We start from the raw sequence: 14,673 nt of genomic DNA on the forward strand, positions 1-14,673 counted from the left end.
ACATGCCAAAAATTAAATAAAAAATTTTTTAAAAATCTTTTAAAAAAATGAAAATCTACACTATAATTAGCTGAAACCTCAACCAGGGAACTCTCTGCTGCAGGTTACAAACCTAAAAAATACACAGTCAAGGTGATAACAGCTCTAAAATGAACAATCAGAAGTTAGGATAAAATGAGTATTTATAACTAAATAGCCCTAGATTCAGTAATTAGGTAGTTGAAGCAAAACTTTGTTCCTCAAATGCTTCCTAATGTATGAACAAACCACAACACTTATAACCTTTCGGAGGCGGGAAGGAGCTTGGAGTGGCCAGAATAATCCAATTCCTTTCTGTTGAGTATGTTCCTTGATAGCAACGTAAAAAGTTAACCCAATAAATAAAAATTTGTACTGTACTAAAATAGGTCAAAATTTGACTGAAAGTAATTTTTTAATGTTTTTAACAGTCATGCTTTTCTTTGCTAAGAGGCTTATTTTCAAGACGTCTTTCCATAGTTATTGGGCTAGCGTTTGGACTTGCAGCTGTTGAGGTATAGTATTATCTTGCATTATTAATTCTTTGTTTATTCCCTTGTTTGCTCATTAATTTTTCTAACAAATATTTATGAAGAGCCAAATAAAAACCAGGTGCTTCAGAAAAGCACTGGGTACCAAGTGCCCAAGGCCCAGCATCTGCCTCTACTGGCCTTGGGTCTGGGGAGGGGATTATAGTCTTAGGAAATTGGCAGGGCAGAAGCTATTATTTCTGAATGATCTCTCTCCTGGGGGAAGAAGTTGAATTAATTTCCACACAGTTCTTAGTCCCAGATATCCTTTTCCCATTGAAAACTAGCACAAGGGTTAATGTTTCCTGAAGTTAGAAGAAGCACCAAACAAAATGAAAACACAAGCTTTACAAGTTTTTATCTCTCTTTCTGATTTTGAAACAGAAAATAAAAACCGAGCTCAAGAGTGTGGAGAACTGTTTTCCTGCTATTCTAGTCTAGAGAAATCTAACAAGTTCTAAAAACTAGACAGTTGACTTTGATTTTCTCACTGTGAGGACTATGGACTCACTTGGAGAAGTTTTTAAGGACGCTCTGCTTGAGGTTTCTGCATTTACTCTCATCAATTTGATTATTGACTTTGAAAAAAAAAATCCTGTATAGGATTTTTATCTTGCTAGACTCTTCTGGCATGGTGTTTTCAGAACCTGAAGGATTTTTTTTTTTTTTTAAACGTGGCCTGAAATTCTTTGCAAAAAGATGAAATAAAACTATTTCAGGGAAGTGTTTTTGTAATCACCCCAGATCTTGCTAATTTAGATATCAAGTGAGTCAAATTCACTCACCAGTCCACATCAGGGCATTGGCAAGAATCCTAACGATGTGAGGTGTCTCCCTAGTTAACGCCTCTGCGGGCTGGTTTGCTCAGCTAAGTAACTTCTACTTCACTCTCATGAAAATATTGTACAATGTTCTCCTTGGGTTTTCTGGTAGCTTTTACCTCTTACTTGTGCCACATCACTGTCAGAGAGTAATTTTAGCTGAGATTGAAGCAATTTAGTGTCCTAAGTGGTCATTTAGGTTACCGATGGAATTTCTCAGCCAACCATAAGAGAAAGGGCTGGAACTATGAGCAGCAAATTGGGCTATTAAGCATGACCTCCTTGTAGCCCAAACGAATAGGTCCAAATATGAAGCATTTTCTGTTGGTAGATGCGGCTGTCTTCCTTTATGTCCAATATATGACCAAAGTCAAATGGTGCTGTGTATTAGGTCTGTTTCTCTCAATTCTACCCATTGTAAAATGTCCTTTGTTTCTCTGCTTTGTATTTTGGGTTTATGCTAATTTAGAAATATGAGTTAATGGCTGTGGATGTAAGTGAGCAATCGCACATATGTACTCACACATCCATAAACTAAAACACACACATATGTTGGTAAACTAGACTTTAAATGAGCCAGCTTTAAATGAGGTATTCAGGGCTTCCCTGGTGACACAGTGTTTAAGAGTCTGTCTGCCAATGCAGGGAACATGGGTTCGAGCCCTGGTCTGGGAAGATCCCACATGCCGCGGAGCAACTAAGCCCGTGCACCACAACTACTGAGCCTGCGCTCTAGAGCCTGTGAGCCACAACTACTGAGCCCGTGTGCCACAACTAATGAGACCCTTGCGTCTAGAGTCCATGCTCTGCAACAAGAGAAGCCACTGCAATGAGAAGCCTGCGCACCGCAACCAAGAGTAGCCCCTGCTCACCACAGCTAGAGAAAACCCACATGCAGCAAAAATGACCCAACACAGCCAAAAATAAAATAAATTTATTAAAAAAAAAATTGAGGTATTCAATGTAAGTGTCAATATAAGTGTCAGATTCCATCTTAGACTCAAATTCAGACAATTGACTTTGGCCACAGCCCACAGATGCTTTTAAGAAGCTTCTCAAAAGCAAAGCCGGGGAAAAAAGGACATAATCAGCTGGGAAGATTGATGTCTCTCATATCATAGCCAAAGACATTGCCAAGAATCTAAAGACATCTGATGGAAAATAAGATTACAGGAGGAATAGCATTTCAGTATTTTATGAAATTGGTATACTCCATGTGTTTGTTATATATTTAGATATTCTATTGGTTGTTCTAAAGATATACATATATATATATATGAAAATACCTTACTGAAAACCTTTCATAGAGGAATTTTTAGGTATAGAATTTACATGGTAATATCACAAAATATAACCATTTCAAGTTATGCCAGTTAAGTGTGATTTCTAGAGTTTTTGTAGATACGATAAATAGTTGGTTCAAAGAACTGTTTGAAATTTTTTTTTCGTTCACTCTCTCAATAGAAAATCTGCCATCCCTCTGGGATTTGAAGAGAAAGAAAAATCATTTTGTATTCCCTCTCATTTTTACTTAAAAAATAGCTCTGAAAATAGTCTTTTGATAGCTATTCTATAAAAACGTATCCAAAAAATGTCCATCAGTCTGTCTTACAGTCTTAATAGTAGTTGCCTAACACTTAGGCCCGTCTACATTCTCTGTTCCCCCGCTTCAAATTCAAGAAAACATAAAGATATATAGACAGAAAAATACTTCTAATAAATATTTTTAAGAAGCAAACAGAAGCAAATATCTCCCTGCAGAAAATACATTTAAACTATCTCCACAGAAAAATATCATATGAAGAAAACCACCCTCTGACGTTTACACCTTTGGCGTTAGTCTGTTTAGGCATAGGCTCTGATGGAATGGCCAATAGTTATTGTCAAGGCTCTGTTAAGAACATATACCTGAGGAATTCTTCTCAAGTAGGATGCTAGAAATCTATGCAAAATGCTTTATTTTGTAAGAAAATGTTATCTATAGACACTGGAATTCTCATTATTCTGCATTAACCAGACTATCATATCTCTCCTTATTTGACTACAGCAACTTACAAGCACAAAAAATGATCAGCACTTTCTCTCCTCACTTTAATTAAGAAAAAAAAAAAAGCCATTGACATTGATAGTCACCACTTTGTAGGATAAAAGTTATCCTGACAGGAGGTCCCAGGAATGGACCCAGGAATGGTCCCAGGAATGGAGCAGTTAAAAGAGAGAAAAAATAATTTTACATTTTTTAGATGGCTTCAGAATATGGGGAGCATGTGTACATTACTTAGCAAGTTTATCCTGAGTCTTAGCATTCATTACTATAAGATGAATCCCTTTTAATTATTACCTATTTTTACGAACAATGATACATTTTCTTTTCAGAGGCAGCGAAATGCAAGAAAGTATGGTATTAACCGTCTAGTCTGCTGATGCATGCTGAGCTTCTATTTCAAGGATGAGACAGTGAAAGATGATAGCTGCCTTATCCCACTGTTTTGCCCATCTTCTTTATTCTTTCCTGATACTCATCTCCCAGACTTCAGGCTTGGGACCAAAGCAAAAGACTAAATTGTAACATTTTCTCCGGTCATTCAAAAAGAATGACTTTTAGAACATTCTGAATGAAAGTCATTATTTTTGCAAAGAATTGATGTCAGTATTTTTTTTTTAAGATTTTTTGATATGCACTATTTTTAAAGTCTTTATTGAATTTGTTACAATATTGCTTCTGTTTTATGTTTTGGTTTTTTGGCCACGAGGCATGTGGGGTCTTAGCTCCCCGACCAGGGATCGAGCCCGCACCCCCTGCAATGGAAGGCGAAGTCTTAACCACTGGATGGCCAGGGAAGTCCCTCAATATTTTTTTTTTTTGAAGGAAAAAATATTGGGCAGCAGTTCTCATTTGAAAGGCATTTCCGGGAAAGAATTAGTCAGCAGGACATCTCCGTACAGATGATTCAGCATAAATGGCATCTCATCCTCTCCCTGACTCCCCTCAGAGGAGGCTGGTGGAGAGGAAACTTTCTATCTGCAATACACACAGGTTCTGTCATTTCTACATCAAAGCCACAGCATGCCACTCACCAGCTTCAGAGCCGATTAGGGCAAGTGCTGGGGTCCCTCATTCTTGGGAGAGCCACTTAAAGAGATGGAAATTATGCCCCAGATTTTCAGCTGTACATGTTCTCTTCAAAGGAAATTCCTGAATGATGCCATTCCCCTTCAATTTAGAAGCTTTTTAAGAAAAGAGTTCCTTTTTCTTTCATTCCTCTTGGCGATGCCTAAAAATATGGCAAGAGAAATTCTAGACTCCTTGATTTTTATGTGGATGATCTAAACCAGATGATTATAAGCTTTTCATAGAAGCAGTAGGCATCTTTAGACCCAGAGACCTGAGTTCCCCAGAGTTCCATGGCCATGCCCTACAGAGGGGTGTGTGTATTCCAAAAGGGTGGGTTGCTCCAGTGCCAGCCGCTACTGCACAATCAAATAGGGCCAGTTAGAGGCAGCTTGCTAGCTGAAAACCCTGATTGAAACACAAAAATACTGAGTGTTTTCTGAATGTTAGAGTCTCTCATTTCCCAGGAAGAGAGATGACTTAGATAAATAACATTACAATTGTCAGTAGCCAGAATCTTTTCATATATAATGTTCTTTTTATTTATAATATCTCTAGTGTTTTACTTTAAATTCCATGTTAATCCTGTTATTTTATTTTCTAGGTACTTGGTCTGATATTTTCTATTGTCCTGTACTGCCAGATCAGGAAGAAATAAGTCTGTGGATGTGTCAAGTCATCATCGGTCAAACCCCTTTAAAATTTTGCTTCGGATTTGTAACTTTAAATATATGAGTGCTGTGTTAAGAGCAGCTGTCCTATTAAAATGTGTCATTTAGCTAGATCACAGAGATCTTCCAGTCATATTGAACATATTTTAGATTTCAGGGACACAAGAAAATTAGATGAATGTGCATTTTTCCTCAAAATAAAAGTAACATTGTTTACACTGATGCTTTTTCCTGTCTGATCATTGTGTTCAGGTGGTACTGTGCTTAAAGCATTCATCTGGAGCCACCCAGTGGAATAATAATCTCTAAGTAACAGGACCATAGTTAGTTAAGGCAGTGCGTCTAGGCTTTTCAGAAGCCACACTCTGTCTTGCATGATGTATCAACCATTGGTGGTAAGATCGAATTAAGCCTCATGTTGGAAGGTTGAGAGTGGCCCAGCTAAAAGAGTCACCGTCTCTTGTCTGTTTATGCCAGTGTCAACTAATGGTGTTTCTTTTTCTCTCTGTTGTGAGGACAAGAAGATCTGAATGCTGCCTTTCCAGCCATTGAATCTCTGGTACGTCTCTGAATCTTCCTCTGGGAAATAGTTATAAGTGCTTTTCTCTTTGTAGCTCTCACAGGCACTTTTACATTTTACTTTATATCAAGGTATACTATACACACAATAAAGTGAACAAATCCTAAGTGTTCACTACCTGGATAGCAAGCGCTGTCCAGATCAAGATATAGAGCATTTCCAGCACACCAGAACACCCCTTCATGTTACCCCCCGGGGCGGCTGGAGTTGGAGCTAGGAGTTAGGTAATTTTCCCAGAGCCAAACCGTAAGTAATTGGCAGAACTGGGATTCAAACCTTGACAGTTGCCTCTCAAACCCTGTCTGTGGATCATGCTCTATTTGGCTTTCCCAGAATATGTCTGTTAATAAACGTGCCATATTTTATTATGATTACCTGTTTACGTGTTTGCCTCTGTGAGTATACTGCAACTCCTTGAAGACATCGATTGTTTCTTATTTGTCTTTATGTCCCTAGTACTTATCCCAGGGCTTGGCACATAATAGCACTCAATAAATTGTAGCTAAAAATAATATTTAGATTTATTGAGAGCTTACTATATGCCTAAAAATATTGTAAGTACATTGCATAGAGTAACTCATTTAATCCAGAATAACCCTCTTAGGTTAGTACTATTATTAGACCCATTTAATAGAGGAGGCTACCAGGGTCTAATGAGATTAACTACCTTTTCTTGGGCCATGCAGCTGGTAAGTAGAGGAGTTGTGACTGAGTCAAGTGACTCAAAACTTGTGCTCCTTATGTTGTATCATTTTGCCCTACCTTACAGAGTGTTTGGAAGAAATAGATTAGGAAATGAATATGCACATGCCTTTTGCATAGTCAGGCACGTATTAAGATAGTTCGTGGTAAATATTTTATGGTATCAATGATGTAAAGAACTGTGTCAGTCAGGGTAGGCAGAGAAACAAAACCTCTCTAGCCATTACAAATAATGGAAATATAACACAGGGAACTGCTGTTTTAGTTAGTTCAGGCTGCTGTAACAAAATATGACAGACTGGTGGTTTAAACAACAGAAATGAATCTTCTCACAGTTCTGGAGGCTGGGAGTCCAAGATCAGGGTCCTGGCAGATTCAGTTCCTGGTGAGGGCTCTCTTCCTAGCTCGCAGACAGACACCTGCTTGCTTCGTTCTCACACGACAGGGAGAGAGAGTGAGCTCTCTAGTGTCTCATCTTAAAAGTACAGCAATCTGATCAGATCTGGGCTTCACCCTTTGACCTCATTTAACCTTAATTACTTCCTTATTCCAAATACAGCCACACTGAGGGTTAGGGCCCAAACATATGAATTTGGGGTGCAGGGGGGACACAGTTTCGTTCGTAGCAACTGCTCGCACGGGTAGGTGATGGAAGAAGGAAGAAGTCAAATGCGATGGCAAGGTAAACCAGAGATTAGCAACAGTAGGAAGTTGCTACCACTTGGAGGCCTGGAGGGACAGAGAAAATGTTACCAGATCCCAGGATCTAAGGCCACCTGGTGGAAGATGGAACCATGGCAGGGACACAGAAGAAGGACTGTCTAGCAGGAATGGAAGCCATGAAGGTAACTCAGTGGCTACTGTCAGAACACAGAAAGGGAGACGTGCCGTGGTTTCTTCCTTCTTCCCCTCTCCAATCTTCTGACAGTGCCTTCCATTGGCTGACCTCACCTGGACGCCAGAAAGCAAGGGAGCCTGGGAAAGGCAGTTTCCTCTGATGCAAAACAAAGCTGAGATAGGCAAGGATTGGACTAAGCAGACCGGGAAGACTGCCATAGCAGTTGAAGATTTAGAGAGCAAGCACACAGGTGTTGAACTTTTTGATTAAAGGGTATGAAAATTGTGGAAAGTATAACTAAGATTTAAAATTTTCGTGTGAAATTATATGAAGTTTCCTGGATTCTTTCTGCTTTGATGAATATTCAAAGCAATTTAGAGATAGAGAGGACTTTAGAGCAGTTGTTCTTACCTGGGGCCATTTGCCCCTCAGGGGATATTTGACAATGTCTGAAGGGTGGTCACAGCTGGGGTAGAGGGGCAGTGGTACTGGTATCTAGTGGGCAGAAGCCAGGGATGCGGCTAAACATCCTACAGAACATCTCTTTATCTACCATGTCTACCATGTCACTCTGCCTTGTTGATACTTCTGTTGTATCTTCTTTCTTCCTCTTCCCCTAGTCATGGCCCTGGTTCAGGTCATCATCATTTCTCTCTAAGATCATTGCAACAATCTCTTGATGAGTTTTTCTACTTTACACTGTCTTCAAATCCATTGCCCATTGTGCCAGAGGGATGATATTTCTAAAATGCAGATGTTATCATGTTATATTACTCGCTCACAAGTTTGGAATTGACTACAAGGCTCTTAGTAAGAACTAATCCCCCTCTTCCCAGCTCACCTCCAGACACTGCTCCACTAGCACCTCATGAGCCTTCAACTTTCTTTTCTTCTGTTATCTCTTCATATCTTTGCCATGCTGCTCCCTATGCCAGGAATGACCTTGGTAATCATTTGGTTGGATTCCTTCAAGGTCTGGCTCAAATGTCAGTGAAGCTTTTCTGGATCCATCAGGACTGAATTAATTTTTTCCATTCATCTGCATTTTCCCATAGCATTTTATATTTAAATATCACTTATTCTAATGTATTTTGCCTAGTTTTTTTTTGTTGCCTCCATTTTATTATAAGCTTCTTGGGTATTCCTGAGCCCCTAAATTGAATTTGTTCCCCAGACCCTGGCAAGGTACCTAGAATATATTAGAGGCGCATTAATAATACCTGGTCCATTTGAAGAAAGTTATCCATTCTTAGTTTATAAAGATTTTTCATAGATTATCAATATTTTTATTTATAGTAAAAATATTTAATACATATAGTATTATATGTATTATATGTCAGGTAATGCTCTAAGGAATTCACATGTATTAACTCATTCAATTCTCACAACAATTCCATTATTAAAATTATTATCCTCATTTTATAGGTAAGGAAACTGAGCCACAGGGAGGTTTAGTAAGTTGCCCGAAATTCATGGAGCCAGGATTCAAATTCAACTACCCTGACTCCACAGCTTACATTCTTAAAACACAACACTGTAGTATATCTCTTGGAAAAAAGCTGATTTGTTAAAGAAACAGTTTTAGATTCTTTCCAGAGTAGCTAAATTGCTGAGGGTAATACCTGAACATCAGAGTATGTTGACATATTGCCATAAACCCAAATTGAGTGGTCTCCTTTCCTTCAGCCTTATGCTTTGTGCACACCGCCATCATAACATGTATCACTCTGTATTTCAAGCCTTTGTTTCCATGCCTGCTACTTTTGTCTTTTGGGGAACAATTGAGGCAAGAAATGTGTCTTTTTTAACTTTATGTACTACCCACAAGTATTATGTTACCTTCTGACAGATGCTTATCCAACCAATGTTTATTAAATAAAAGAATAAGAAATAGTGCTTGCATTTTTAAAGACATTAAAATTGCCATATCCATAAATGAAAGTTGACAGGTCCTATGACTTACAACCAATTAACTTGACTCCAAAAGATACCTGAAAATGAAAATATCCCGTCCTTTTTTCCTGAGAAGAGTTTGTTTAGTACCACTTTGATCTCCTCTTTCTATTACACTAGGTGGTGGATAAGAGCTATAGAATCTGGAATCAGATTTGTTCAAGTTCCAATCATGGCTTCACTATCTAGTCATTGAGTGATCTTGGACATATTACTTACTTTCTCTGTACCTCATCGGAAAACCAAGGATGAAAAGAAATCTCTATAGGACTGTTGTGAGATTAAATGAGGCAATCAATGCATGCAAAATATTTAGAACAAATACTACAGTTAGTACATAATAAATGTTAGTAGCTGTAATATCACCATCATTTTAAGAATAAGTAGACCTAGCATTAGCATTTAAATACTTATCGAGTTTTGGTTTTGATTATGAAGCTTCTTTACACTTCAAAGAAAGTTTGGGGCCATCAAGGAATTCATCTTCAAAGATCTGAATTTTTGAAATGGATTTTGACACCAGCTCCTCCACAGAATGATAAATCTGCTCAGACTCTCTTTCCAAGACTGCTGTCCAGAGATTATGTTAAGTTATGGAACAAAAAGACAGAAAAGGAATAATGAGCCAGGAAGTGAGCCGCATGGAATGACAGACAGTAAATGAAAAGGGATGTAATCCAGGAATCATCGTGATGTTAAACAGCACACACCAAATGGAGAGAAAGCTCAGTCAGCTTTGCTGGTAAGGTGAGACCCAAATAAGTCATGTCTATTTAATACAATCTGAGCATCAGTTGCAGCAAAGCCAAGAGCAATAACTAAACGAGGCGAACATGACATTGCACCTGGCTCACAATATCTCCAAGAGTAATTTGTGACATTATTTCAAGTGATTCCAACAAAACATGTTCTCTGCAGAAATTGTGATTTTGGAAAACAGGTTAAGGGTCATGGCAAAATTTGAAATGGAAATGGTCAGGAATGTTATAAATATGCAAGAAATCATTAATAAGTTCATAACTGGAAGCCGTCGTAACTGGCAATCGGACCTCTTTTTTTTAATAACCAAAAAAAAAAAAAATTCTTAATCTAGAGACAGTCAAGAAAACTAAGCCCAATAAGTACTCAGATATAAAATGAATATCAAATGTGTATAATGAGCATTAGGATGCGGTGAATACTTGTTGACCTAGGAAAAGCAAAGTCTCATGGGTCTGGCAGCTGGAGCTGTCAGGCTGTGGGCCTGGCTATGTGCGATGCTGGCTAAACCCCCAGTACCTTTTTTATCCTCATTAATTATCCCTCAGTGGTTTAAAATTCTGGACTTTGGAAAGTACTTTCCAAAGATCTGAAAATCCTTAGATAGAAAGAGCAAATTTCTGATGGAAGAACCAACTTTCCTGGGAAGAATCCAGCCATAAAAAGTCTAAAAATATCTTGGAAACAGCATATATTTGAAACATATAAAGCAGAAATTCTATTTCCCTACTGCTCAGATTACTCTTATATGTAATTATCCTATATCTTTATGGTTGGTAGTAATGTGTGTCCTGGTTAAAGAACTGAGAAACTTGTATTTTTTAATTCAGGGAAGGGGAAAATTAAGGAACAATGTTGGGATTATGAGACTACTAAGTCTTCAAAGAAAAATAACTGCTTTTCTGAGATGGCTGCATCTAAACTGCAGTGTTGGATTACCTGTTGTGAAAAAAATGTTGGTAAGACCATTTAAATTCTTTGGGTAATTTACCCAGTCATCCTAGGAAAAGGAAAGACCACATTGTGCAGAGGAGGAAATTGGGGCAGGCACCAACATCTATTTAGAAGATGCCAGCTACTTGCCAGGTTCAAGGCTAGGCACTTTACATACTTTATTCCAAGTTGATATCTCAATACCAATGCCTGGCTCCTATCCCTAGAGATATTGAATTAATTGATGATTATATGTGCTGTGCAGTTGAGAACCATGTGTTTAGACGAGTCCAGTGAGAACCAGTTTCTGCTCCACAGTACCTATTTTTGGTGTGCTGTTGAATTTCATAAATTTTCTCAAACATGTTCCCTCAGAGCACCTGCATGCCACCTACAATAACGGGATCACCTTGAAACACACCCAATCATTCTTAAATATTTTCTACTCTTGAACTTCATAAATTCAAAATTAGGCCTTCCATAGATTCCATCTCATCCTTATTTCAGAGTGAATTTGGGGCAGCTGATCAAGTTCTGCCTTCGTAAAGACTGGCTCTGATAATTCATAGCTATTATCTCCCCAGTGTTCTGGAGCATGGAAAGGACTCAAGAGTCTTGCATTGAAAGCAGCAAACATTATTCTTTCTTCTACTGTCTAATGTGGAATGACTGTCTTTTAGTCTTGAGTCTCTGCCTCAGGTGTGCCTGTGGAGTAAGATGCAACAGCCTGTGTTATAAAGCCTCCAGCATTTGGCTTAGGGTGGGCTAATGGCACACTTCCTGAGATTAGAACTGCACCTCTTCAACCCACCCCAGGTCTCTTTGCTGAGGCCTACATGGTCCAAAGACTTGCATGACTCCACCCATGTGCACAGTTCTGCCTCTATGAAACAGCCACTAGCCTGTGGACAAAATTGCCAAAAGTAGGAATCACCTGCCAAGGTCAAGTTGCAGCAGTTAAATTCCAATCACACCATGGTAAACCCCCTCTTGGCACAGTGTAAGTCAGGCTTTATGATCTGCCAAAGGGTCATTCCCTCCCCACACATTCAAGTCCATTGTCCATGAATCCAAGCCCTGCAAGAATACTCTTAACGTGTTATTTGGGTCTATAAATTCTACTCTCAATTTTATTTCTGTGTCAAAGCACATACACCAAAAGTTGGGTTTGAGATAACACTTCACAAACTATAAAATTCGGCCATGAAGTGAGCTATCTGACACACTTGCTGGCTTCCAAAGGGGAAAAGGAGGAATTAAACCCAGTTTATTCATCTCCAATTTACCATCAGATGAATCCCTCTACCGCCCCTGGGGAGGGGAGGCCCCTAGGATAGTCTGGTGTTGAAGAGGGGCTGAGAAGGGCATGAAGAGAGCCTTCCAGAGTTAAACTAACAGAGCTCCCTGAATATGGAAGAAATACCACATATGGGGAAGAAGAACTCCCTAACAATGCCCATTTGAAAGAATATTTATTTTTAATTTTTATTTTTTTTAGGCTTAGATTCTTTATTTCCAGTTTTATTAAAGATATAATTGACATACAGCACTGTATAAGTTGAAAGAATATTTGTTTTAAAATTGCATTCTTTGATAGGGGGACCTTCAAGCTGGTGGAGGAGTAAGACGTGATCACCTTCCTCTGCACAAATACATCAGAAATACATCTACATGTGGAACAACTACAGAACACCTACTGAACGCTGGCAGAAGACCTCAGACCTCCCAAAAGGCAAGACACTTCCCACATACCTCGGTAGGGTAAAAGAAAAAAGAAAAAACAGAGACAAAGAATAGGGACGGGACCTGCACCTCTGGGAGGGAGCTGTGAAGGAGGAAAGCTTTCCACACGCTAGGAAGCCGCTTCACTGGTGGAGACAGGGGGGTGGGTGGGGGGGAAGCTTCAGAGCCGCGGAGGAGAGCGCAGCAACAGGGGTGCAGAGGGCAAAGCGGAGAGATTCCTGCACAGAGGATCGGTGCCGACCAGCACTCACCAGCCCAAGAGACTTGTCTGCTCACCCGCCGGGGCGGGCGGGGGCTGGGAGCTGAGGCTCAGGTTTCGGTTGGATGGCAGGGAGAGGACTGGGGTTGGCTGCATGAACACAGCCTGAAGGAGCTAGTGTGCCACAGCTGGCCGGGAGGGAGTCCGGGGAAAAGTCTGGAGCTGCAGAAGAGGCAAGAGACTTTTTCTTGCCTCTTTGTTTCATGGTGCGCAAGGAGAGGGGATTCAGAGCACCGCCTAAACGAGCTCCAGAGACGGGCGCGAGCCACGGCTATCAGCGTGGACCCCAGAGACGGGCATGAGACGCTAAGGCTGCTGCTGCCGCCACCAAGAAGCCTGTGAGCGAGCACAGGTCACTATCCACACCGCCCCTCCTGGGAGCCTGTGCAGCCCGCCACTGCCAGGCTCCCGTGATCCAGGGACAACTTCCCCGGGAGAATGCACGGTGTGCCTCAGGCTGGTGCAACGTCACGTGGGCCTCTGCCACCACAGGCTCGCCCCGCATTCCAATTATGACTATCATACCCTCCCCCACCACCCCACGCCTGAGCGAGCAAGAGCCCCCTAATCAGCCGCGGCTTTAACCCCATCCTGTCTGGGTGGGAACAGATGCCTAAGGGCGACCCACACGCAGAGGCGGGGCCAAATCCAAAGCCGAACCCCGGGAGCTGTGAGAACCAAGAAGAGAAAGGGAAACTTCTCTGTGCAGCCACAGGAGCAGCGGATTAAATCCCCACAATCAACTTGATGTACCCTGCATTTGTGGAATACCTGAATAGACAATGAGTCATCCCAAAATTGATTCGGTGGACTTTGGGAGAAACTGTAGACTTGGGGTTTGCTGTCTGTGACTGATTAGTTTCTGATTTTTTTTTTTAAGTCTTTACTGAATTTGTTACAATATTGCTTCTCTTTTATATTTTGTTATTTTGGCTGTAAGGCATGTGGTATCTTAGCTCCCTGACCAGGGATCGAACCCACACCCCCTGCATTGGAAGGCGAATTCTCAACCACTGGACCACCAGGGAAGTCCCTCTGATTTTTATGTTTATCTTAGCTTAGGTTTTAATGCTTGTTATCATTCGTGGATTTGTTCATTGGTTTGGTTACTCTCTTCTTTTTTATTATTATTTAAAAAATTTTTTTAATTTTATTTATATATTAAAAAATTTTTTTTGTCTTTCTTTCTTTCTCCCTTTTCTTCTGAGCCGTGTGGCTGATAGGGTCTTGGTGCTCTGGCCTGGTGTTAGGCCTGAGCCTCCGAGGTGGGAGAGCTGAGTTCAAGACATTGGACCACCAGAGACCTCCCGGCCCCTCATAATATCAATCAGCAAGAGCTCTCCCAGAGATCTCCATCTGAGCACTAAGACCCAGCTCCACCCAAAGGCCAGCAAGCTCCAGTGCTGGACGCCCCATGCCAAAGAACTAGCAAAACAGGAACATAACCCCACCCATTAGCAGCGAGGCTGCCTAAAATCATACTAAGGTCACAGACACCCCAAAACACACCATCGGACACGGCCCTGCCCACCAGAAAGACAAGATCCAGCCCCACCCACCAGAACACAAGCACCAGTTCCCTCCACCAGGAAGCCTACACAACCCACTGAACCAACCTCACCCACTGGGGGCAGACACCAAAAACAACGGGAACTACAAACGTGCAGCCTGCGAAAAGGAAACCCCAAACACAGTAAGTTAAACAAAATGGGAAGACAGAGAAATATGCAACAGATGAAGGAGCAAGGTAAAAA

At 40.6% G+C, this 14,673-nt stretch overlaps 1 protein-coding gene across 2 annotated transcripts in view; it reads left to right on the forward strand.

The window, feature by feature from the left end:
- The window catches only part of TSPAN8 (tetraspanin 8), a 273,586-nt gene extending 260,704 nt beyond the window's left edge, over positions 1-12,882 (forward strand). The window contains exons 11-13 of one of the 2 annotated variants that reach the window (XM_082419084.1): positions 450-533; positions 5,086-5,711; positions 9,664-12,882. In XM_082419084.1, coding sequence (XP_082275210.1) covers positions 450-533; positions 5,086-5,139 — 138 coding nt within the window. In that variant the 3' untranslated portion in view covers positions 5,140-5,711; positions 9,664-12,882. The other variant, XM_082419081.1, reaches the window with a different exon arrangement.
- The last annotated feature ends 1,791 nt before the right edge of the window (positions 12,883-14,673 follow it).

The sequence above is a fragment of the Balaenoptera physalus genome (assembly GCF_965194825.1).
Source record: "Balaenoptera physalus genome assembly, chromosome: 13".
NCBI lineage: Eukaryota > Metazoa > Chordata > Mammalia > Artiodactyla > Balaenopteridae > Balaenoptera > Balaenoptera physalus.